The sequence below is a fragment of the Centropristis striata genome, chromosome 13 (assembly GCF_030273125.1).
Source record: "Centropristis striata isolate RG_2023a ecotype Rhode Island chromosome 13, C.striata_1.0, whole genome shotgun sequence".
Taxonomy (NCBI): Eukaryota; Metazoa; Chordata; class Actinopteri; order Perciformes; family Serranidae; genus Centropristis; species Centropristis striata.
Window position 1 is genome coordinate 34,185,054 of NC_081529.1, and position 26,492 is coordinate 34,211,545.

Consider the following 26,492-nt stretch of genomic DNA (forward strand, 5'->3'; position numbering starts at 1 on the left):
TAAATAAAGTTATTATTGTAAATAAAACATGTGTATTTTCCATAAATAGATGGACTCCTGAGGGTTAAAGTCATTAACATTAACTTTGACATTATATTGAGGTGGAATGTGTTTTTTTTTTAAATCTGCATCCTGAAACTATCTCACATTTATTTTGGTGTTGTGAATTCACATACAAACTCTTGTAGTATATGTTGTGTTACTATTGGTATATTTTAATGTAAGTTTCTTTATTAACAAGGAAAGCCTGAATTGGTCTTTAATCCACTTTTCTCACTCAGAGAGGTAGTAACTTTACACCACACTCTGTAACGACCTTTGTTAACAGAAATATTTTCAATGGTTTTACTTTGCATTATAAATATGTCATATTTGGCTGTTTTGATCACAAAAAGAAGGATGATAATGCATATTTTCTTATAAATTTTAATTTTTCTTTTTGCCAAATACCACATACACAAATGCAAATTTTCAAGTAGAAAAATAAATTCCTGTCTACAAAACAAAAAAGACATATGCACTGCGTTTAATGTCTTTAACTAACATCTTAGTAATCTTGCATCTATTTATTTTAGTATTATTTATTTGTTTTTGGTTCATTCTTTTCCATTTAATTACTCTTCTTTTATTTAGAAATATTATTTATTTCTATTTTTTTTTTTTTTTGCATTTATTTTTCTATAACTCATTCTTCTTCTTTGTAATTGTGCATTGTATTGCTGTTTGATATAAATACAAAAAAAAATGCCGCTTTTAATTTGTAGGCTAAGGGTATCTTACTTCCTGTAGTAACCTGGTCATGTGTGTGTAGCTTGACTAAACGGCTCCAGACCAACCCCCCCAAATCCCGTTGCTTCCGGAATGTCAATGGCTTTTTCTATCACACACACACACAAACGGGTATTTTAGATTTTACTTGAAAAACACTAAGCGACATCAGGACGTCATGATCTCTGTACTTTTTAAAATGTATTTAATATTTTACATGAACCAAAGTCATCATCCAGCCCAGCCCACCTTAAAGATTTTACCCTCTTTCATCACAAGTGACGTTTTAAAGGTCACAGGCAGAAGCTTGAACGCAGTTGGTCCGTCATAAAGGTCCGTCATCAGGACCAGAGCTGGAGTCAGAGCATCTCCTCACACTGCTGCAGGACGCTTCACCTGTCTGTTTAAATCCGCTTCTAGTTCAAGCAATAAATAGTTTATCATCTCAGTAAATTAATAATACAAAATACAAATTATAAAGTTTTTAAAAATCCTGTGTTTTTTTGGCTTTCAGATTAAAAATAGAAAATTCTCCTATTGACATTTGCAAAAAGTTTCTTTTTTATTGTTATTTTTGTGTGCTTGCTTGCAAAAGCATATTAATTGTTATTCACCGGGCTTATGTCTTATTATTCTTCCGTTTCTTCCGTGTTGTTTTTCGGTCAAATGTCACCTCGAGGCATAATAAAAGTTAATTTAGCACCTTCAATGTGCTTTCCCAGCCAGTTGCACATAAAAAAAAGACTCCATTTTGAAAATAGTTAAAATTGGAACCTAATAATTCACGGGTGAGAATCACGGTCCAGAGGCAAGCACACTCAAAATTTCTTTAGGAATTTTCTAGTTTATTTGAGTTATTTTGCAAATGTGGGTAACTGCAAAATATACAAAATATAAATGAACAAATAAATCATAATCTATTATCTAAGATTAGCTACCCAGCAGTATATTAAGTAATTAAAATTAGACCCGTCTTAACCAGCTGCAACATTAGAATGATGAACACATGAATGCATCAATATCATAAACCAGACATTTACAAAAAAAATAAAATAATTCTTCATTTATTTTATAAATGTACAAGTTACTTGGCATATTAGGGAAATTGCAAAATAAACAAGCAGCAGTGAAATATCCTGAAGGATCTTGGGTAATGTTCGGTGCATCAGAGAGCCCATTGGACTGTAAACACCTTTGACATGGGCAGGTCGAGGCCGGTCACAATCAAAACCTGCAGGGAAGAGAAAGACACAAACAGACGCAAACGGTTAGATTCTTTGGCAGAAAGACAGTAGACATGAAGAGTTAAAAGTGAGGACAAACAGAGTAAAAACTAGAGTAACTAAAGTAGGGCTGCACAATTAATTGAATCGAATTAAACAATTAAATGAACCTGATCATCGGTGATATTTCCATTTGTTTGATATTTCCTGCATATCTAATCAAGCACTTTCTACACCAGTAGCCCACCAACCACCAGGGGGTGGGGCCGTTTTTCTCCCCTGGAAAAAGCCTGGTTGCTGATTGGATAGAACGCTAAGCAGGATGTGACGTAGTACTCGACGCCACAACAACACGCACCATTTGTAAAAGCCGGTGAAGCAGTGTTGCCAACAAGCGACTTTGTTGCTATATTTAAGGACTTTTCAGACCCCCTTAGCGACTATTTTTCAAAAAAGCGACTGGCGACGAATCCAGCTACTTTTTCTGGAGTTATTGGAGACTTTTGGAGACTCGTTCTTACTCTTCTTAACGAGCAGCCGGCCCCTGCGGCTCGTTAAGAAGAGTAAGAACGAGTCAAAGCGGCACAGTCCTCCTGCAGCAGTCTCTCCCAGCTGCAGAGCCGGAGGGGATGTTAACCCCTTAGCAAATTGCTAACAGGCTAACAGTTAGCTCTGTAGCAGTACAGTGTGTATGTACTCTGTGCACAGTTAGCGATGCCGGTTAATTCACGATCACTATGTTTATGATCAGCGGAGAAGCTGTGCATAATTAGCCATGCTGGTTTGTTTATGATCAGCTGCTTACTCTGTGCACACGCTAAAAACTGTTCCTATTGTTTGTTTAAAAGTAGTGCAGTAAAAATACAGATGTTTTCCCTAACGTGATGAACAATCGTGATTACAATATTGATCAAAATAATCGTGATTATCATTTTGGCCATAATCCTGCAGCCCTAGTAAAAACTAAAAAACTAAAAAAGACAGTTGTCTGCAGAATGACATTATTTTCCTGAGGAAGACGACCTGTAACGGGAGTAATGCTGAGTCACAGAGAACTCACCTTGGTGTCACTGCGGTATGTGAAGTCTCTGACTTTATCCCCATTGGCTAATACATAGAGGGGGGGGGAGGGCACCCCGAAGACCTGCAGCCCCCCCAGCACCAGACCGTCCAGAGCCCCAGTCAGCCTGAGGGGGTCACTCACCACCTGAGACTGGAGGAGACATTTAGACAACATTTATGTTTGTCTTTTGTCTAAATATACATCAGGACAAGCTAATGTCTGAATCCCAAGGTATGTAATAATACTGATTCCTGTATGATTTATACAGGTTTTTCCACATTAAGAGGAAGTAAAGTCACATTTTTTCACAAATGGCAACCTTTTATTTCCTATTTCACTAATCTAGAGGTACTACCTGATTGAATCTCTGCCTATTTTACTGTTGTTGTGCATTTCATAGTGCATAAATGACCAATAGTATGTTTTTTTGTAGTTTTTTTTTTTTTTTGGGGGGGGGGGTTTACACTGCACTCTGTAATTTAATTAAATAATTTTTCCTCTACAATTTTGAGTGTTTTTGTTCATTTTCGTTTGTGTATGTGTATATGTGACTGTCTACATATATGTATACAAAAAATAAGAAAAGTATAATTGTATTCCTGTAATTGGAAATTTCTTATTGTATTTTTCAATAAAAAATATTTTGGGGGAAAAAAATACATGTTTTAAAAACTTTCATTGTTTTTTTTTTATTTATTTCTATTTAAAAATGTGTTACGGTAATGAATTTTGTTGCTCACAGTGTGTCTAAAAATGTCAGAAAATACCTTAAAATTCTTTTAAAATAGATTATAAATTCATATTAAACAGTGACTTTAGATTGTATATGTTATAAAGGGTCAAATAAAATATATTCAATGCTCTTGGATTATTGTTATGAGCTGTACCATGTTCATTAGAATCACACACCTGTCCAGCAATGAAGACAAGGTAACAGTAATTTCCCGTTTCAAAGGTGTCGAGGCTTTCCCCGTCGTCCCAGAACAAGTCGCCGTGGGCCCAGCCGCCCGCCGTCAGGGCCACCGTCAGGTAGAAAGAGTTCCTGCGTGAGGCTGCCGTTGTCAAAGCCGGCTCCTTCACAAGAAAAAGGCACATGAGAGGAAAAACAGGATGAAAGTAAAGAGAATGAACTCCTCTCTCTGAAGTGTTTTTGGTTTAGTTTTCAGCTTTCAGACTGTCATGATGAATACAGTTCAACACAAGCTGATACGACACCAGCTGTGTCCATGTCACAGACGTTTATCTAGAAAGCAGTATCAAAATGACAAAAAAAAGACACAAAATGACTGAAAAAACACTAAATTACTTAAAAAAGACACAAAATGACTGAAAAAACACTAAATTACTTAAAAATGACACAAAATGACCAAAAAAATACACAAAATGACTGAAAAAACACTAAATTACTTTAAAAAAGACACAAAATGACCAAAAAAATACACAAAATTACAAAAAAAAGATACAAAATGACCAAAAAAAAGACACTAAATGACTGAAAAAACACTAAAATGCTTTAAAAAAAAGACACAAAATGACCAAAAAAATACACAAAATTACAAAAAAAGATACAAAATGACCAAAAAGACACTAAATGACTGAAAAAACACTAAATTACTTAAAAAAGACACAAAATGACCAAAAAAATACACAAAATTACAAAAAAAGTTACAAGATGACCAAAAAAAAGACACTAAATGACTGAAAAAACACTAAATTACTTAAAAAAGACACAAAATGACCAAAAAAATACACAAAATTACAAAAAAAGTTACAAGATGACCAAAAAAAAGACACTAAATGACTGAAAAAACACTAAATTACTTAAAAAAGACACAAAATTATTAGAAAAGCAGTACTCACATTATTCACATCCATCTCTTTGTGCTGCATGTAAACGTATTCCCTCCTATATCTGTGTCTGTATATATGTCTAACCATGTTGAATGATTCAGTTTCTTTTTCTTAAAATAACTATTTCTGTGTCTCTTTATATCTCAATGCACATCCATGTGGTACCCAATATACACTTAATATATTAACAATACGCCTATAGAGTATTACACCTCATTGTACATCACACTTTCGAATACATACTTCCTGCGGGCACTGCACTACTTCTTTTAATGATCTGTTATATTTTGTCTCTTAGAGAAGCTAAAATGTTAGAGAAACAGCTCACCTGCTGGGGGATAATGTGTCCTTCTCTCACATGGACGTTGATGGTGTCCAGAGGAGCCGGCAGCAGCAGGTACTGACCCTTACTGTAGAAAGGCTGGCCCTGCAGAGGAAACATAGACGTCAACACCAGGCCTGTCACAATAGGGCTGTTTCCACAACAGGGCAATACCCAGAATGAGGCGGGTCTCACTCGCCGAAACGCCCCTAATTTGAATACGAGCAGTCCGGAGCGGGCTTTTGTCTGGTCTTTTTTCGTCCCTGTAGAAGAGCAGGGTCTTTTTTCTCCCCTGAAAACAGCCTGGTTACTGATTGGATAGAACGCTAAGCAGGATGTGACGTAGTACTCAACGCCAAGCGCCATTTGTAAAAGCCAGCGAAGCAACTTAGCGACTTTGTTGCTATAGTTAGCAACTTTTCTTCTTAACCAGCCGCTGGCCCCGCAGCTCGTTAAGAAGAGTAAGAACGAGTCGAAGCAGCAGTCCTCCTGCAGCAGTCTCTCTCAGCTGCAGTCACAGAACCGGAGGGGATGTTAACCCCTTAGTGTCCAGTCTGCAAATTGCTAACAGGCTAACAGTTAGCTCTGTAGCAGTACAGTGTGTATGTGCTAACAGGCTAACAGTTAGCTCTGTAGCAGTACAGTGTGTATGTGCTAACAGGCTAACAGTTAACTCTGTAGCAGTACAGTGTGTATGTGCTAACAGGCTAACAGTTAGCTCTGTAGCAGTACAGTGTGTATGTGCTAACAGGCTAACAGTTAGCTCTGTAGCAGTACAGTGTGTATGTACTGCTGCTGCAGGAGGTGTTCACTTAGTGATCTCTGTTTGTTTACAACAAGCACCAGACACTCTGTGTACAGTTAAAGATGCCGGTTAATTCACCATCACCATGTTTATGATCAGCAGAGACTCTGTGCATAATTAGCCATGCTGGTTTGTTTATGATCAGCTGCTGACGTTGTGCACAGTTAGCGACGGCGGCCACAGTTGCGTCTCCCGTGTTTAATCCGTCGCGACGATTGAAAACCAAACGTCACCTCCGTCTCTTTGAGAGACAGTACATTGAATAGGATTGGTGACTCACATTGTGTAGACTGTACCAGGTGGCGGGGGGAAGGTAAGCAGCCAGCTCCACTGCTCCTTGTTCTAACACCGGACTAATGAGGAGAGAAGACCCCCACAGGAACTGTCGGTCTATGCTCTGACAGTTAGGGTCAGTGGGGAACCTGAGAGGGAGGAAAAAAAGACAATGTAATGGAAAGTAAAGCATGTGATCTGAATAACTTCATTTAAATAGAACTATTCTGTCCTCCAAAGTCTAACTGCAGTAACTATGTTAAGTGTAGCACGTGTGGCCCTCGTGACGATATTTTGTGGCCCCCACCTTGATATGAAAGTTTAATGTGAGTTTTATATGAATGGCACTTTAACGTGTTTACCTACGACTTTTTAAAAATAATTTTGTGTCTTTTTTCGGTAATTTTGTTTCTTTTTAAAGTAATTTAGTTTTTTCTGTCTTTTTTGGTCATTTTGTGTGTTCTTTTAATAATTTTGTGTCTTTTTTTTGTTATTTTCTCTTTTTTTTAAATAATTTTGTGTCTTTTTTTTGGTCATTTTGATACTGCCTCCAGCCCCCAGGTAATTTGAGTTTGAGACCCCTGACCTAGATAATAATTCCCCTATCAAATAATCTTATAATTTCTATTATTTTTATGTTTAAATTAGTATATATATCCAAAGCCGACTGTGGTAAGCTTGGTTTTGAGTTGGATTTTGTGGGTTTTATATAATTATTTCTCTAAAATAAAGCAAAATTGAATTCTAAAACTTTGTCACAAGATAAAACAGACATCAAGGAGTTCATTTTTAGTTATAACTCAATTTCTATCATTAATATAGTTACTGCAGTTAGACTTTGTAGGGCAGTGTAGAAGATATGAATGAGCAGAGAGGATCCATACTCCATGAATAGAGGCCTGGCCACAGTTTCAGCAGAAGTGTGTGCGTGGTGGAAGAGTGTGTAGAGGAAGGGGAGAAGGGAGTAACGGAGGTTCAGGACGCTCCGCATGGCTGCCTGGGCCTTCTGCCCAAATATAAAAGGCTCCTGAGGCTGAGGGACAAACAGAAATACACAAACAATGAGAAGATATACAGTTACCTCTATTCATAATACATGAGAGAGATCCAGTTATAGACACAGAAACATACAGGACAGATCCTAAAGATCCGATGTAATTAGGTATGCACGATATTGGATTTTTTGCCGATATGCCGATTTTTTTACAACTCATTTAGCCGATACTGATATTTTTTTCCCGCACAACTAAAACCCACCATCAGGGCAAATTTGGCCAATTTCCCAATTGACATAATAAGTAAACATAACCTGTGTTCACTGGGAACATGTGAAAAGTGCAACTGTGCAGCAATTAAACCCAAATTGAATACAACTACATGAACCTTACAGACTGCTGCTTAAATTCAAATTTAACTTAAAACAGGAGCCCAATATGTGATGACTCAATCTGCACTGTGCAAACAAAACCACAAAAAGTACAAAAAATATAAGTAGCTTCAGTCCCTAATCAGAACATAAATAAATAGGCGGACTCAGACTACACTGCACAATTCTATGAGCTACAAACAAGATGAACAGAGAGGTGATGTCACCACATTATTTAATCACTTTATTATATTGGCGTGTTGGCCGATGATACCGATAACGTGCCGATAATATCGTGCATCCCTAAATGTAATGACACAAGTTTGAAATATATATGAACGTACAGTAAGTACACAGACAAACACACAGACACACACTGTCCATTTCTCACAGCGTTCGGCCTGTCGTTGTGGTTTCTCATAAATGGGTAGAAGGCCCCGAGCTGCATCCACCGCACACACAACTCCTCAGTGGTGTTGCCTTCAAAGCCACAGATATCGGCCCCCACCAGGGGAACCCCGAACAGGCTGAACTGTAGCACCGCTGGAGGGAGGGGAGGAGCAAAAGGTCAGTCCAAAACCATCAAATATCAATATGTGCTGTGTGTGAGTTTGAGTGTGTGTTTGTGTGCGTGCATGACTAAATGCGTGTGTGTGCATGTTTGTGTATGTATACTTACAGATGTGTATGTGGGGGAGGGAAGGGTGGGTTTTGTCATTTTTATTGTCTGTTTTTATTCTTATTTTTTTGTAAAGCGATTTGTGTTGCATTTTTTTGTATGAAAAGCGCTGTATAAATAAAGTTTGATTTGATTTGATTTGAAATGATCTGGGGTAGGCCTGTCACGATAGTCAATATATCAACTTATCATTCGATGTATAAAAATGGACGCAATAGTTTTTGTGGACTCGATTATTGTTGCTTACATAAGCCATCAACATTTTTTACCAGTTACACACACACATACACGCACACGCACACACACACACACACACACACACACACACACACACTAGCCAGCTGAAGCATAGTGAGGGTGTTTTCCAAAGTTAAGTTTCCAGACGGCTACACAACTCCAGAAAGTTCGGTGGAATAAATGGAATTGGTGCCAAAGTTGGTGTTGGAACATTTCGGATTTCGGCTTCCGTCGCTAACTGCACAGTAGCTTATTGTAAACAAACTAGCATGCTAACTGTACACAAAGTGTCCGCCGCTTATTGTAAACAAACCAGCATGCTAACTGTAGACAGAGTGTCCGCCACTTATTGTAAACAAACCAGCATGCTAACTGTACACAAAGTGTCCGCCGCTTATTGTAAACAAACCAGCATGCTAACTGAACACAGAGTGTCCGCCGCTTATCGTAAACAAACCAGCATGCTGACTGTACACAGAGTGTCCGCCGCTTATTGTAAACAAACCAGCATGCTAACTGTACACAGAGTGTCCGCCGCTTATCGGAAACAAACCAGCATGCTAACTGTACACAGAGTGTCCGCCGCTTATTGTAAACAAACCAGCATGCTAACTGTAGACAGAGTGTCCGCCACTTATTGTAAACAAACCAGCATGCTAACTGTACACAGAGTGTCCGCCGCTTATTGTAAACAAACCAGCATGCTAACTGTACACAGAGTGTCCGCCGCTTATTGTAAACAAACCAGCATGCTAACTTTACACAAAGTGTCCGCCACTTCTTGTAAACAAACCAGCATGCTAACTGTACAAAGAGTGTCCGCCACTTCTTGTAAACAAACCAGCATGCTAACTGTAAAAAGAGTGTCCGCCGCTTATTGTAAACAAACCAGCATGCTAACTGTGCACAGAGTGACCGGAGCTTGTTGTAAACAAACGGAGACCGCTAAGTGAACACATGTTGCCACAGCACATACACAATGTACTGCTACAGAGCTAACCGTTAGCCTGTTAGCGCTGACTGTCCTGCCTCTTAAAGGAGCCACGACAGTCTTATAGTGGACGCATTATAACGCAGACTTTTTGTGCTATTTCAGTAATACTGCAAATGCTTGACAGGCAGTAGGAATTGCCCAAAAAAATCTCAGAAACAGCTGTTTATATATTATTTATAATATAATATTTATCTCAGTGCAATTTCTGTTAACAGAGCCCGAGAGTCTATTTTATTTGTTTTGGTTGTAGTTTATTTATTTATGTTTTATTTATCTGGGATGTTTAAATATTTATTTTCCACATTTCAATTCCAATGTTGAATATTCTTGAGATTTAAAAATTCATTGCTGTGGAAAAGGATGTACTCAACGATACTATCATTTATCGTGATAGTTTTCTGGGAAAATACATCGTCCTAAAAAATGTGTTATCATTACAGGCCTAATATGGGGTCACTTCAAAAAAAGGAGAAAAAAAATCACATGTGGTTTGGTCAAACTTTTCATTGTGTCAAATACTTGAGCCATGTTAAGCCAATGTCCCACTAAATAATCACATGCATTCAAATATTTTTCTGAACACAATAACACAGTATGATGGGCTTTTGGTAGCTGGATCTGCTCACCAGGGATAGAGTACCGAAGCTGCTCCCAGTCGCTCATCACGTCTCCTGTCCAAACTCCAGAGAAGCGTCCGATGCCGGGGAAGGAGGAGCGAGACAGCACGAAGGGTCTCTTCCCTCGGACCTTCAGGAGAGCTCTGAGGACGCCAAACAACCAGGGATGAATACAGCACGGTAGATATAATATCTTGGGACAGATATAAAAAATCTTTCCTTCCACATGCCATCACACTGTACAATAACAGATAATAGTCTGGTTCATTACATACCGTCTATGCACTTTATGTGTTTTTTATGCACACTGTTCATTGCACCTTATTTGTTTGATAGCACCAACATTTTTATACTGTATATTCATATTTATTCTGCACTGGAATTCTATTCTACTCCTTAATACATACTCCTTCTTTAGACACTTTATTTTTTATTATATTTTATTGCTTGAAGTATGCCTGGGTTGTTCTTTTTATTTAATTTGTGTTGTTATTGTCTATGTGTGTAATGCTGCTGCTACACTGTAATTTCCCAGCTTGGGATAAATAATGTCTGTCTGTCTGTCTGTCTGTCTGTCTGTCTGTCTGTCTGTCTGTCTATCTATCTATCTATCTATCTATCTATCTATCTATCTATCTATCTAACAGAAACCAAAGAACAACTTGGTCCATACAGTGGCAGACAGTGGCGGACAACTCCAAGCAGATTTAAACAAGTGTCATACTGCTTCTACGTCTTAATGATGGTTTAACTGAACTCTGTGGGATTTCCAGTGAGTTGAGAATTGGGTTGCAGAATTGCAACCAACTGAACCCTCCTGAATTCCTCCCTCACTGAGCTACGGAGGCCTTCGGGTGACGTAAAAACATGTGGAGTCCCTCTCTGTTTGGAGCCATCACCATAAGTAGTTATGAACGTCTCATCCCAAGCTATCAAAAATATAGCTGTGAATGTAATATTGAATTCCTACCAATAAATCCTACACACTGGTCCTTGAAGCATGTTTGCTTCATAAAGATATTTTATCAACTGGCATTTTATTAAAGTTTGTTTCTTTTCTGATCTTTCTTTTCTTTTTCTGATTCAGTGTTTTTTATCTATGTTGCATTGAAACTTTTTTAACTGCTTGGTATATTTCTGTTTTAATGTCAGTGAAGCACTTTGTAAACTTGTTTTTGAAAAGTGCTTTATACATAAAATGTATCATTATTATTATTATTATTATTATTATCATCATCATCATTTATACTTCCCACGTAGAGCAGGAGTGTCAAACTCTGGGCCGCGGGCCAAATTTGGCCCGCAGTGTAATTTTATTTGGCCCGCGAGCCAATATCAAATTATTATATTATTATTGTACTATAAAAGCTGACCCGCCGGTATTATATGGCGCATTTACAGCTAATACTAGATTTATTATTGTCATTTTATTTTTGAATGTATTAACCTGTTGAAAAACTTTATTTTGATATTTAAATCAGAAGGATGCAAATAGCAAAGAGGCATACGATTTTTATTTAATTTTTATTTAATAAATTAATGACATTGATGTGTCTTTTATTTGAAATTTGATTTTGCATGTCTGCACTATTTAGTTATATATTGTATGTTCATAAGCGTTGCTGGTTCCATATTTAATGTTAAAGAAAAACATGTTTGGTATATATTAAAAGGTTTATTAGTTCAATGTTGGCCCGCAATTTTATTCAAGTTTTAAATTTTGGCCCATTGTGTATTTGAGTTTGACACCCCTGACGTAGAGTGTTGATTTTATGTTGATTTTATGATTTTTTGTTTTTATTTGTATCCATTTTATTTTGTGCGGGCAGTACATTTCCAACCAAACCAACTCTACAAACTGCATGTGAGGGCTGCAGGTCTCACCTGTGCGTGGCGAAGGCTTCTGTCAGTCCGTACATGTTGTGCAGGTTGTAATGAGTGGACAGATTCTGTTGAGCCGACATACAAAGAGTTCCCGTGTTCAACTGGCCTCCAACCACTCCTGTTTGTATGACAGCCAGAGAAACACACCACAATAAATAATAATTAAAAAGTAGAGCATGATAGAATATATATAAATATAAAAATAGACTAATAAATCGTAGCAAATAAATAAATAAAGGGGAAGATGTTGTAACACTAAGATGCATGAGCAGAACAATATTTAAAAGAATTACCAGAATTGTCTTTTTTTGATAATTCTGTGTTGTTTTTTTGGTAATTTTGTGTCTTTTTTGGTAATTCTGTGTTGTTTTTTTGGTAATTTTGTGTCTTTTTTAAATATTTTTTTGTCTTTTTTTGGTAATTCTGTGTCCTTTTTGATAATTTTTTGTCTTTTTTTGGTAATTTTGTGTCTTTTTTGGTAATTCTGTGTCTTTTTTATATATTTTTTTGTCTTTTTTGGTAATTCTGTGTCGTTTTTGATAATTTTGTGTCTTTTTTGGTAATTCTGTGTCTTTTTTTGATAATTCTGTGTTGTTTTTTTGGTAATTTTGTGTCTTTTTTTTGTAATTCTGTGTCTTTTTTTGGTAATTCTGTGTCTTTTTTTGGTAATTCTGTGTCCTTTTTGGTCATTTAGTGTCTTTTTTTGGTAATTCTGTGTCTTTTTTAAATATTTTTTTGTCTTTTTTTGGGAATTCTGTGTCGTTTTTGATAATTTTGTGTCTTTTTTGGTAATTCTGTGTCTTTTTTAAATATTTTTTTGTCTTTTTTTGGTGTCCTTTTTGGTCATTTAGTGTCTTTTATTGGTGATGATTTCAAAGTTCAGGAAAAGTCCCATGTTGGATTGCGACACTCCCACATGTATTCTGATGCATTTCATTGGCCAAGAGACTGAAAAAAATACAAATACTACAAAACGACGTATCCGCTTTCCCGGCTTTAACGGGTTAAAGTATAAACTGATTATACATGTAAAACCAGTATTTATTCATTATTCTAATGCAGCACTGATCCAACACACTTACTGGGCGTGTAAGGCGGGTTCTCAAGATCAGAGTCAGGACAGCCGTCCACTGATCCCTGCACAAAACTGGCTGGTTCATTCATATCCTGGGAGGAGTAGGCAGAAAACACAAGAGGAGAACTTGTTCTTTATGTGGTTTTAAGGCGCACACAGAATAAACAGAGCAGAAAACCTGACATACCTGATATCTTAGTGATAGTACAGGTAGATAATAACCTGAGTTCTATGAGTGTGTGATTACTCACAATCCACAGACCGTCCACAGGAACTTTAGAGTGGAAATCTCTGATGCAGTCTTCCCACCAGCTCCTGGTCTCTGGGTTGGTGAAGTCTGGGAAGGCTGTTGGACCGGGCCAAACCTGGAAACACAGTCTGGGAGTGAGTTTTACTACATCACAACGGGTCAGAAAAAAAGGATAAACCAGCAGAAATCTAAATCTAACCTTCCCTAGAAGTGTAAAAGTATCTAATCCCAGTCCTTTACTTTGATTTTAGCTAATAAATTTACACAGGCTTCCTTATTTCATCATAAATTCAGTGTTTTTTGACAATATATACAGTATCAAAAAACACAAAATTGTGAAATTGTGAAAAAGTGATTTTTGTTACACCCCTATCAATTATGTTCTGAAAAATGTCTAAAACTGCATTAAATAGTCGACTTATTGATTAGTTTAAGTTATCTTTCATGCAAAAATGGCAGAAAATGCTATTTTTCAGCCTCTTAAATACTGAGATTTCCTACTTTTCTCTGTTTTATATCATATTAAACTGAATATCTTTGACAATCAAGACATTAAAGACATCTTTTGGACTTTGAGAAACTAGGATTGCCATTTTTCACTATATTCTGTCATTTTATAGACGATTAATCACGAAAATAACTGTTAGATTGATTGAAATCTTTTTGTCCAAACATGTAAATTAAAAAAAAATAACGAAAATAAACCAACCAACAAAAGAATAGTGCATAAGGAAACATTCAATTAGAATAAAATGTACAAAAAGGAGCAGGAAGAAGTGTAAACTTATCTGATCCCAGCCCTTTCCTTCCCTTTTTAGCTAATAAATTAACATAGGCTTTACTTATTTAATCATAAATTCAGTGGTTTTTGAGAATTGATACAGTATCAAAAAACACAATATTGTGAAACTCAAGTGTATTTTTGTAATCCTATCAACAATTACGTTTTGAAAAATGTCTACAACTGCATTAAATAGCTGACTTACTGATTAGTTTAAGTTATCTTTCATGCAAAAATGGCAGAAAATGCTATTTTTCAGCCTCTCAAATGCTGAGATTTCCTACTTTTCTCTGTTTTATATCATATTAAACTGAATACCTTTGACAATCAAGACATTTAAAGACATCTTTTGGACTTTGAGAAACTAGGATTGCCATTTTTCACTATATTCTGTCATTTTATAGACGATTAATCACGAAAATAACTGGTAGATTGATTGAAATCTTTTTGTCCAAACATGTAAATTATTAAAAAAAAATAAAGAAAATAAACCAACCAACAAAAGAATAGTGCCTAAGAAAACATTCAATTAGAATAAAATGTACAAAAAGGAGCAGGAAGAAGTGTAAATTTATCTAATCCCAGCCCTTTCCTTCCCTTTTTAGCTAATAAATTAACATAGGCTTTACTTATTTAATCATAAATTCAATGGTTTTTGGGAATTGATACAGTATCAAAAAACACAATATTGTGAAACTCAAGTGTATTTTCTTACAACCCTATCAACAATTATGTTCTGAAAAATGTCTAGAGCTGTATTTAATAGTTGACTTATTGATTATTTTAAGTTATCTTTCATGCAAAAATAGCAGAAAATGCTATTTTTCAGCCTCTCAAATGCTGAGATTTCCTACTTTTCTCTGTTTTATATCATATTAAACTGAATATCTTTGACAATCAAGACATTTAAAGACATCTTTTGGACTTTGAGAAACTAGGATTGCCATTTTTCACAATATTCTGTTATTTTATAGACGATTAATCACGAAAATAACTGTTAGATTGATTGAAATCTTTTTGTCCAAACATGTAAATTAAAAAAAAATAACGAAAATAAACCAACCAACAAAAGAATAGTGCCTAAGAAAACATTCAATTAGAATAAAATGTACAAAAAGGAGCAGGAAGAAGTGTAAACTTATCTGATCCCAGCCCTTTCCTTCCCTTTTTAGCTAATAAGTTAACATAGGCTTTACTTATTTAATCATAAATTCAGTGGTTTTTGAGAATTGATACAGTATCAAAAAACACAAAATTGTGAAACTCAAGTGATTTTTGTTACACCCCTATCAATTATGTTCTGAAAAATGTCTAAAACTGCATTAAATAGTCGACTTATTGATTAGTTTAAGTTATCTTTCATGCAAAAATGGCAGAAAATGCTATTTTTCAGCCTCTTAAATGCTGAGATTTCCTACTTTTCTCTGTTTTATATCATATTAAACTGAATATCTTTGACAATCAAGACATTTAAAGACATCTTTTGGACTTTGAGAAACTAGGATTGCCATTTTTCACTATATTCTGTCATTTTATAGAATATTAATCACAAAAATAACTGGTAGCTAATAAGTTAACATAAGCTTTCTTATTTAATTATAACTTATGAATACAATCACTCATGAAAATGATCGTTGCTTGCAGCCATTAAAATGTCAACTATAAAATCTACAAATCAATCAAATCAAATGGGAATCTTCTGCCAAGGAATGTATTGATTATCCTGCAAAATCTGAGTGATGTACTGTACTAATGTCACTTAACTGTAATATTTGAATGAATGGACTATTGCTGCTTGTTTATTTTACACTGGCCTCAAACATGATGATCAGCTAAACAGAATTATACTACAAACTGGAAGTCATTCACATCCCAAACAGGTCAGAAAAGGATAAACCAGCAGAAGTCTAACCTTCCCTATGAGGACTTGTCCTGTAGCATTTTTAATGAAGACGTCTCGTTTCAGTCCATCATCGAAGGGTGAGTAAGTCCCAGGAGGGCTGGAGCTGCTGATCCCCGGGTCCTGACAAGGAAAACAGCAGAAAGGAGAACCTGACTCAGTCACAGGTTAACAACGTGTTGCTGCCATCTACTGGAATAACACTGTAACTGTTACTGATGATTACTAACCCTCATTTAGAGAATTAGAATGATGCACGTGTTTTTCACTTTTTTTTAACGAAAGTGTGGTAACACTTTATATTAGGAAACACATATTCAACATTAATTAGTTACTTATTAGCATGCAAATAAGTAACACATTGGCTCTTAATTAGTCATTATTAAGTAGTTATTAATGCCTTATTCTGCATGGCCTTATTATACAACCAGTAAGACATTAACTAAGAGTTTTTGTAACTGTTACTGATTACTAACCCTCATTTAGAGAATACCACAATAACAATTTTAAACTACTGATGCATGTGTTTTTCACGTTTTTAATGAAAGTGTTCATTGATAATAATCAATTCAGCATCAGCAGTTGGTGAGGTCTTTTTCAAAAAACATGAAGCTCACCAAGTATTTTCTTCTTATATCTAGCAATAGTATCTTAACTCTATGGAGTCTTGGGCTATTTTGTCAATTTTTGAATACTTTTCATATCTTTTTGTGTCTTTGTAAGTCATTTTGTGTCTTTCTTGGTAATTTGTGTCTTCGTAAGTCATTTTGTGTCTTTTTTGGTCATTTTGTCTTTTTATTTTGTGTATTTTTTGTTTGTTTTGTGTTTTTTTTTGGTCATTTTGTTTCTTCTTTTAGTCATTTTGTGTCTTTTTTGGTCATTTTGTTTCTTTTTTAGTCCTTAAGTCCAACATAAAATGTGGACTAAAGGACAGTGTTAAAGTTAAAGATGTCCCACCAGGATGAGGATGTACTTCATGCCTTTCTTATGGAACTCATCCACCATCTGTGGCAGGTCACCGAATCTCCAGGGGTCAAAGGTGAACACCCTGCGCTTATCTGCATAGTCCAGATCGTTCCACTGCACATCCTGGTGATGAAAATAAAAAAAAATCATCCCAATCAGCTGTCAGCATTGTCCAGTGATGGGGATAACTTAAAGAATTAGAAAATGTTACAATAAAGTCTTCTGATGTATAGGGAGCATAAAGGATAAAAAATGTCCTGTAAGTTTATAGATCTTTATGAGTATTTTATTTACCATGGGAAATTTTGCATCGTGCATGCGTTGTGCCACACGGCGGGTTGTTTTAGAAGTGGTGTAACCCCAGCGACACAGGTGAAAGCCCAGCGACCAATAGGGAGGCATCATGGGATAGCCTGGGGATGAATAAACAGCATCACTTTCATTAGTCAGCTTCTCTCAGGGCTCCTTCAAACATACTGCACATTTGGTGACAAGCTTTTATAGTTTTTCCACTTTTCAACTACACATTTCTCATTGCTGGTGTGTCAATATGTCTATTTCTGTTATAGGAAAGATATATCTATAAAAGCAAGACGCGTGTGTGTGTGTGTGTGTGTGTGTGTGTGTGTGTCATATCTCTCTGACCGTTAGTCAGACTGACCTCAGATTTCATATGTGGCTTGCACATGGCACGAAGGTGTGCATCCTCGATTTTGAAGATTTTTCAATTTTTTATTATTTACGTAGGACGTGTTGCAGCATTGCACTGTTTACGATCGGACGCCTTTTAGGGAAGCTCCGCCCCATTGTGTGATAGGCCCACACCTTATACCTTAATAATTAATTAATTAATCAAAATTAATCACATTTTAATCGCATATAAATATTTGACCTGAGAACAGTGAGAAGTAATTTTTTTCACATGGATTTTTAGTATACCATTGAATAATGACTGAATACATAAGCTTAAGCAACAAAAATATTGTTTATTTTTGTTCAAGTCCAACAGACCAGTGCAATTTTTGCCATTGAGTGGAGCAATAGCATATTTATAAATATAGTACATTTCATAAATCCAGGTAGCCTATAGGTAGGTAGACCTTCTGTAAACTAGAATACTTTGGTTTTAACGCGATCATTTTTGTGTCATTAATTCATCTTAATTAACGCGGCCCTAGTAGTTACTGAATGTCAACAATGAAAAGACGTACCGATGACCTGAAGATACTGTCGTATCACACTTGGAGCGTCAGGACCCAAGAAGACGTACAGGTCAAAGATTCCCCCGAGAGCCACCCAGGTGAGAGCCGGGCTCGGCTGCAGCATCACCTCTGTACAGACATTTGGAGAATTATTTACTGCCCTACAAAGTCTAACTGCATTAACTACATTTTTGGTTGAAATTGAGCTATAACTAAAAATGAACTCCTTGATGTCTGTTTTTATCTTGTGACAAAGTTTTAGATTTAAATTTTGCTTTATTTCAGAGAAGTAACAATATAAAAATTGCAGTAACTACAAAATCCAACTCAAAACCAAAGTAGACCACAGTAACTTCACTTACCATGGCCTGATTTGGATACATATATACATTAAAACATATAACCAAATTGTGCTGAATAGTGAAGACAAGAATAATAGAAATTATAAGTTTATTTGACAGGGAGATTATTATCTCGATACTGATTAAGTAAAAATATGAGATAAAAGTATATTAAGACTAAAGTATAACATTACTTTATAATATTAAGTCTAAAACACACTAAACTTTAAAAAAAAAAGAGTTGTTAAACACTTTTAAATACATTTACTGTATAATTAATTAATTAGAAAATGTTTATTCACTAAAAACAAAATAAAAAAGCTGATCAGTACCAACTGCGTTGCTGTTGAGGAGGAAGACTCCGTGTGCCGAGCCGTCCTCCTCCTGTACGATGAAGAACGGGTGGGAGCCGTACAGGTTAGCGTCGGCCTGGAGACAAGACGAGGGTCAACATTTAGAACTTCAACACACGACAGGAAAGAGGCAGGAAGAGAAAAAAAGTTTGACGTTTCTGTAGAGAACACTTAATTTAAAATGTTGTCTTCTTTCAGCTTTTTCCTCCAGCAAGTGCTAGGGAATCGTGTGCTTTTAAAATGATCCCATCTTCTTCTTTTTTTTTTTTTTTGTTTCTTTCTTTCTTTTACCTTTGTCAATTCTGTATTTTATTGCACTTTTTGCACTTTTATGTGAAGCACTTTGGTGCGGCTCAGCCATCTGTAAATGCGCTATAGAAATAAATTTGACTTTGACTAAAATGTCCAAATATTTTGTGATGTTTTAATGTGCACTTTTAATCGATGTGATCATCAAGGTTATTATAGTTAATGAAAACTAACGAAAAAATGAAAATTAGAATTGAAAAAACATTTTCGTTAACTGAAATAAAAATAAAAACCAGAGTTTAAAAAAAAAAAAAAAAAACTAATTGAAACTGTATTTTGTGGTTACAAAACTAACTAAATTATAGTGAAAATGTCCTTCGTTTTCGTCTTTGTCAACTTTTTTCATCCGTAAACCTTTTTGGTTGATATGAAATCTATTTCATCTATCTGGTTTATGACTTAATAAACTTATTGGGGCTGAGATGGATCAGACAAAGGAAATAAAGGAAACATTTATTGTGACATTTTTTAATCTGGCACCCAACAAATACCCCATTATAAAAAAACTAATAAAAAATAAACTAAAACTAAGTATTTTCCACATAAAACAAAAACTTATTAAAACTAGCAAACTCACTCTAAAAACGAATTAAACCTAACTCAATTTGGAAACAAAAAATCACAACGACATTAAAACTAAAACTAATGAAAAATCTAAAACTATAATAACCTTGGCGATCACTGCATGCAACCCCTTGTACATTTTGTTTTAGATAAGATTTTAAGACTGGAAGAGGTTTAACTATCAATTTGCTCCAAACTAGAGAAAAATATGTGTGCAGCAGGAGTTTGTTATTTTCCTGTTTAATATCTAATAAATGATCTCTTGACCCTTCAGATAGACTCACATGAGGCGCCATGTCTTTGTTCCAGAGTGTGAGAGAAGTCCAGTTCAGGTCCAGGAGGAGGGAGGTGTAGTGCTCCCCGAGGCCAGACACGAGGGGAGAGGTCAGGGCGGTGGAGAGCTGCAGGTACTGGTCAGCAAACAGCAGAGGAGCAACTGTGGTGTTCATACTGGAGAACAAAGAGGAAGTCAGAACTAAACACGTCATTATAAATATTTGTACAGGTTACATTTTTGGCTAAACTGTTTGGATTTAATTCGATTTTGCAAGTGTACCTAATATAGTAAATATTAAAGATCTTAAAACCTGTTTTTATTCCTTGGCTTTCAACCACGCATGAGACTCTGCTCTTGTTTTAGTGTTTTTATGGTTTGTTTTTATTTATTGTTTTTTAGTAAGTAAAAATATGTGATAAAAGTATATTGAGACTAAAATATTACATTACTTTATAATATTAAGTCTAAAACACACTAAACTTAAAAAAAAAAAGAGTTGATAACCCTTTATCGGGCGAAGATCTATATTTGGTAACTTCAGTGGATATCAGTATGATAATAATATAATAATATTAACTTTATTGGCCTTGACCTCGAATGTAAAAATGAAAAATTTAGAAAAAAAATCTGCAAGAAACAGTCGTACAAACAGAGAGGGCGGGGGGGGGGTAATATTTCGAGAAAAAAGTTGAAAATTTACTAGATTAAAGTGACAAATCTGAGGAGAAAAAAACTTTTTTCTCGCAGATTCGCCACTTTAAATCTCATAAATCTGCAACTTTTTTTCTTGTAGTTTTGCCACTTTAATCTCGTAAACTTTTTTCTCAAAATATTACCCCCCTCCCCCGGGTCCGTATGTTTTTTTTAACACATTCTGGCAGTATGTAATATCCTCCAATATTCTCTAGGGTTGAAATTTGGAATTTGCAAGTATTTCAGTGAGTGTCCTATTAAGCTATGCTGCACATTTTAGTCAAAATGTAGTTGAAATTTTAGTTGAAAACATTATTTTAATGTCTATATAGTGTGTATATAAGTGGCACATTTTTACAACTGAAGAATACAAATTGCTTTGAGCCTACACCAATGATAAATTAACATTGAAATGTAAAGAAATAACTGTTTCATTTCCTATAATTTTGTTGTCACAGCCACATGGAGCCACTGCGGACGGCCTGAAGAGCCTCATGTGGTTGCTGATTCCTGATCTATACAATTAATTCATTATAGATTAACAGAACTACTCACATCACCCTTCCATTAGATTTTCGCCGCACTATGAAGCCGAATGGGTCAGACTGGTACTCGGTGGTGTAGAGGGCCTCTTTGGTATCAGCTTCAGTTTGAGGAACTCCAGCTGGGAGATTAACTTCATATCGCTGAGCTGACGGGTCCTTTAACTTTAGAGGAAACAAATCTCACATCAGGTCAGCAAATCCTTATTAAAAGTGTTTATAGAATAGAAGAGGGTCTAATCTCTTGATCAAAGTTTTTTATTAAGTTAATTAACCCTTTGATGTACAACATATAAACACCTTCTAATGCACAACATGAGTCAAAAATGACCCACAACAGTTCACTTTTTCCTTTATTTTCAGTTTTTCTATTATTACATCAAGTTAACACACATGGGTCAATAATGACTTTGTGCATTAGAAGCGTAGTGATAGAAAAAGTGATTCACTAAATTAACAATTTGAGTATGTAACTATGTTTGTCTTATTTTGAAGGTTTAACTTTAAAAGAGTTGTTAGAACCACCAGATTACATTGGAAAATCACATATTTTAACATTTGAGACTTATTAGAGCCACCAAATAATAATTTCCATTGGAAAAACACCAGTTTAACAAAATATATATATATATATACATACATATATATATACATATATATATATATATATACACACATATATATATATACATACATATATATATACATACATATATCTATACATACATACATATATATACACATACATATATATACATATATATACATACATACATACATATATATATACATACATACATATATCTATACATATATCTATACATATACATACATATATATATACATATACATACATATATATATATATATACATACATATATATACATATATCTATACATATATATACATATATCTATACATATCTATACATACATATATATATACATATATATATTCATATATATATACATACATACATATATACATATATATATTCATATATATATACATACATACATATATATATATACATATATATATATATATATATATATATATATATATATATCAACAGGGGGCCTCCTTCATTTCCCTCATTGTATCTTTTCTGAAGGTTTCAGAGTAAAACCAGAGCTCTAAGTACTCACCGTGAGGTGGAAGCAGCCTGCGGTCTCCTGTATGACGTCGAGGTGTAGAGTGGAGATATCTCCAGGGAGATGTGACGGGGTGGCCCGGGTCAGGGTGGCCTCCTGACCCCGTGGGGTGGGACTGAGGGGACCCATGTTGTAGCCCGGGTACAAACTGGGGTAGAAGCACCACGGTGGTCCTGCAGAGTCCGGCAGAGGGGCGTAGCAGCACCCCCTCTCCTCACACTCTCCCTGGCTGAGGACCCGGTCTCTGGCACAGTTAAAACGGCTCTCGGGGGCCATGGTGCATTTACTGTCTCTGGAAATATCAGCCTCGTTGGAGCTTTCTGGGTGTACTTTCTTTGTTTCCACTGAGTTTTTTGATGTTTTTGCGGGATTGTAGTTATTATTAACAAGTCTTTCGTGTTGTGTGCTTTTATTTTGAAAAGCATAGACTGATCTGACCAGTCTGGCTTCACGGTTGGACGAGTTGTTGATGCACAAACATGTTGACAAAGCAAAGGCGAGGAGCAGCAAAGCAACAGTGAAGTCACACAGCGGACCCATATCAGAAGACTTAGCTCTGTAGAAATGTGTGGGATTGATATAATGGATAAAAAATGCACAAACAAGAATATCAGAATTTTTTTACAGAGACATAATAAGATTTCCCCCAGAGGAAAGTTCTTTTGGGATCCACAATTGAACAGAATAAACAATTCTGTCTCTCAAATAAGATCAGAGAAGTTCATTTTAAAATTTTGCATAATATTTACCCATGTATTAAATTAATTTCCAGGTTTGCTGATGTAAGCGAAATGTGCACTTCCAGAGACAACTTTACATTTATTTCATGTTTGCCTATTGTCATCTATATTTTGGAGGGATATGCAAAAAAATCAGAAATCGATAAGACTGGACAGCCCATCATTTTTTAACCTAAAGATATCATCTCAAAATTTGAATCTAATAACAAAACAGTATGCTTTATATAACAAAATCTTATGCTTCTGATGGGGAAGTTTCACATCCACAAGATGAAGCTAAATACGGTTTTAATTTTGAAAATAAAAAGTTAGTTAAATTACAAATACTGATGGTTTATCATTACAGACTAAGGTCTTGGCTGTTCAGCAATGTACTGGTGCAACCTCCCCATTTTATTTTATTTTTTCATAAAATATGCGTTTTTCCAGTTATTACTTTGTTTTGGTCAACACCGTCAAACACAATAAAAATCAAATCATTTTTTTTTTATTTGGTCTAATATGTCTTTAGTGTTTTTAAATCATTATCTGGCATTCTTTGTACAAATAAATGCTGTTAAATGTTGAATATTCACTTTTGTTCATTTTTTTTAATATGCAGCATGCTTTCTAACTAATCTTATGCTTCTGATGGGTAAGTTTCACATCCACAAGATGAAATTTTCCAAATCCCTACCTAACTTTAATGTTTTTACAATAGAATTGAAATTTTATATAGAGACTTTAGTCAAATAAGACATGTGAAGGCACTCTGCTACACTTTAAAAGCTTATTTTCAGAAACCCCAGAATAGAATAAAAGTAAGCACCTTATACCCTATGTGCCTTATGTTATTATTTTATTTTTATATATATCTTTTAATCTACAGATACTGTAACTGACATTTTTCTTTATATGTCTTGTTTATATCCTGAATGCCTGTATTTCTCTCATTGTTAATAAAGATCTGAAAAACAAAAACAAAACAAACAAACATACAAAAAAACAACTTAAGTAGAGCTCTGAAACACACAGCTAGCGCTTTGTATATGCTTGAAACGCACAATAGTAGAATAAATTGCAAATGATTAACCCTCCTGTTGTCCTCGGGTCAAGGAAGGAAGAAGAGGGAAGGACGCAAAGGGAAGTAAAAAAGGATGGAGGAAAGAAGGAAGGAAAGAAAGAAGGATGGAGGAAGGAAAGAAAGAAGAGAGGAGGAAAAGGAGAAAGAATGGAAAGGAGAGAGAAAGGAAGGAGGATGGAGGAAAGAAAGGGGAGGAGGAGAAGAAAGGAAGGAAAAATAAAGAAGGAAGGAGGGAGAAAAGGAGGGAGGCAGGAAGGAAGGAGGAAGGAAAGAAAGAAAGAAAGAAAGAAAGAAAGGAGGGAAGGAAAGGGGGGGCGAGGGAAGGGAAGAAGGAAGGATGGAGGAATGAAAGAAGAGAGGAGGAAAAGGAGAAAGAATGGAAAGGAGAGAGAAAGGAAGGAGGATGGAGGAAAGAAAGGGGAGGAGGAGAAGAAAGGAAGGAAAAATAAAGAAGGAAGGAGGGAGAAAAGGAGGGAGGCAGGAAGGAAGGAGGAAGGAAAGAAAGAAAGAAAGAAAGGAGGGAAGGAAAGGGGGGGCGAGGGAAGGGAAGAAGGAAGGAGGATAGAGGAAGGAATGGAAGCGGGAGGGATGAAAGAAGGAAGGAAGGAGGAAAGGAGAGGAAATCAGGAGGAAGGAAAGAAGAGAGAAAGGAAAGGAGATGGCGGAAGGAGGAAAGAAAAGAAGGGAAGGAGCGAGGAAAGGAAAGGAAGGAAAGAAAGAAAGGAGGGGCGAGGGAAGGAAAGAAGGACGGAGGATAGAGGAGGGAGGAAAGAAGAGAGGAAGGAAGGAGGATGGAGGAAAGAAAGGGGAGGAGGAGAAGAAAGGAAGGAAAAATAAAGAAGGAAGGAGGGAGGCAGGAAGGAAGGCGGAAGGAAAGAAAGAAAGAAAGAAAGAAAGGAGGGAAGGAAAGGGGGGGTGAGGGAAGGGAAGAAGGACGGAGGATAGAGGAGGGAGGAAAGAAGGAAGTAAGGAGGAAAGAAGAGAGGAAGGCAGGAGGATGGAGGAAAGAAAGGGGAGGAGGAGAAGAAAGGAAGGAAAAATAAAGAAGGAAGGAGGGAGGCAGGAAGGAAGGCGGAAGGAAAGAAAGAAAGAAAGAAAGAAAGAAAGGAGGGAAGGAAAGGGGGGGTGAGGGAAGGGAAGAAGGACGGAGGATAGAGGAGGGAGGAAAGAAGGAAGTAAGGAGGAAAGAAGAGAGGAAGGCAGGAGGAGGGAGGAAAGAAGGAATAGTCAAAACAGATTGGGTCAATCTGACCCGGAAGGACGACAGGAGGGTTAACTGAATGCTGATGGAGAATCACTTACATTTAACGTTCTGTTCATTTTGAGGACGTTGAACCGTTTTCCATCGGCAGCTATGGTAACGTTAGCTGTAACCTAGCAACAAGCTATCGTGCCGAAACTATTTCTTTCTTTTTTTAGCATTTTTCCTCCACCAGAAGACGAGCGAGCCGTGGCAGAAAATACGTTTTGTTGCAAGGCAGCTGAACAAGCAGAAGTTTAACTTAAATAAGACGCAAGTGAGACATAAGACTGTAAAAGACGAAGTGAAGTTATAGTGAAGTTCAGGATAATGTCAAACTACGGCAAGCGCACTGGGACAAAAGCGCTAAAAAATTTAGCCTCTAGAAAAAGATCAAAGAACGGTCCGTGGAGCCTACAACGTTTATTTATCTTTTCAAATCATAGTCACATAAAGAAAATTAAAACTTTATGCACAGAACAATGACCCTGTGTTGAGTAATCACTACACTAATGTGGATAGATATTGATTATTGCCAATGGTGGAAAGTAACTAAGTACATTTACTCAAGTACTGTACTTAAGTACAGTTTTGAGGAACTTGTACTTTACTTAAGTATTTCCATTTTATGTTACTTTTTACTTCTACTTCATTTAATTTTTAGGCAACTATTGTACTTTTTACTCCACTACATTTAGCTGCCAGCTTTAGTTACTTTAGTTACTTTTCAGGTCGAGATTTAACATAAAACATAATAGATTTAAAATTTGTACTAGTTAAACCACACAAAAGTATATTAAGTAGTTAAAATGAGCCCTATGTTGACAACAGTAAATTCAAAGCTAACATAAATGCATCAAAAATAATAATACAATAATATATTTGGACAATCTGAGTGAATCCATTATGCATTGCGAATACTTTTACTTTTGATACTTTAAGTACATTTTGATGCTGAT

At 35.8% G+C, this 26,492-nt stretch overlaps 1 protein-coding gene across 2 annotated transcripts; it reads right to left on the reverse strand.

Annotated features, from left to right (window-relative positions):
• Window positions 1-1,817: 1,817 nt before the first annotated feature.
• Window positions 1,818-26,115, reverse strand: gaa (alpha glucosidase). 2 transcript variants are annotated; one of them, XM_059348872.1, is made up of 20 exons: window positions 25,596-26,115; window positions 22,485-23,046; window positions 21,349-21,500; window positions 20,108-20,273; window positions 18,930-19,026; window positions 18,266-18,385; window positions 17,349-17,467; window positions 17,046-17,177; window positions 16,101-16,211; window positions 13,409-13,522; window positions 13,165-13,249; window positions 12,083-12,200; window positions 10,208-10,341; window positions 8,063-8,214; window positions 7,190-7,338; window positions 6,313-6,454; window positions 5,234-5,332; window positions 3,964-4,128; window positions 3,052-3,204; window positions 1,818-1,999 (listed from the first exon to the last, which is right to left on the reverse strand). In XM_059348872.1, exons 2-20 carry the CDS (start codon window positions 23,028-23,030, stop codon window positions 1,934-1,936), a joined length of 2,820 nt encoding a protein of 939 aa, XP_059204855.1. In that variant the 5' UTR covers window positions 23,031-23,046; window positions 25,596-26,115; the 3' UTR covers window positions 1,818-1,933. The 2 variants fall into 2 exon arrangements, with proteins under 2 accessions (XP_059204855.1, XP_059204856.1); XM_059348873.1 differs by having other exon boundaries at window positions 22,485-24,176.
• Window positions 26,116-26,492: the final 377 nt, after the last annotated feature.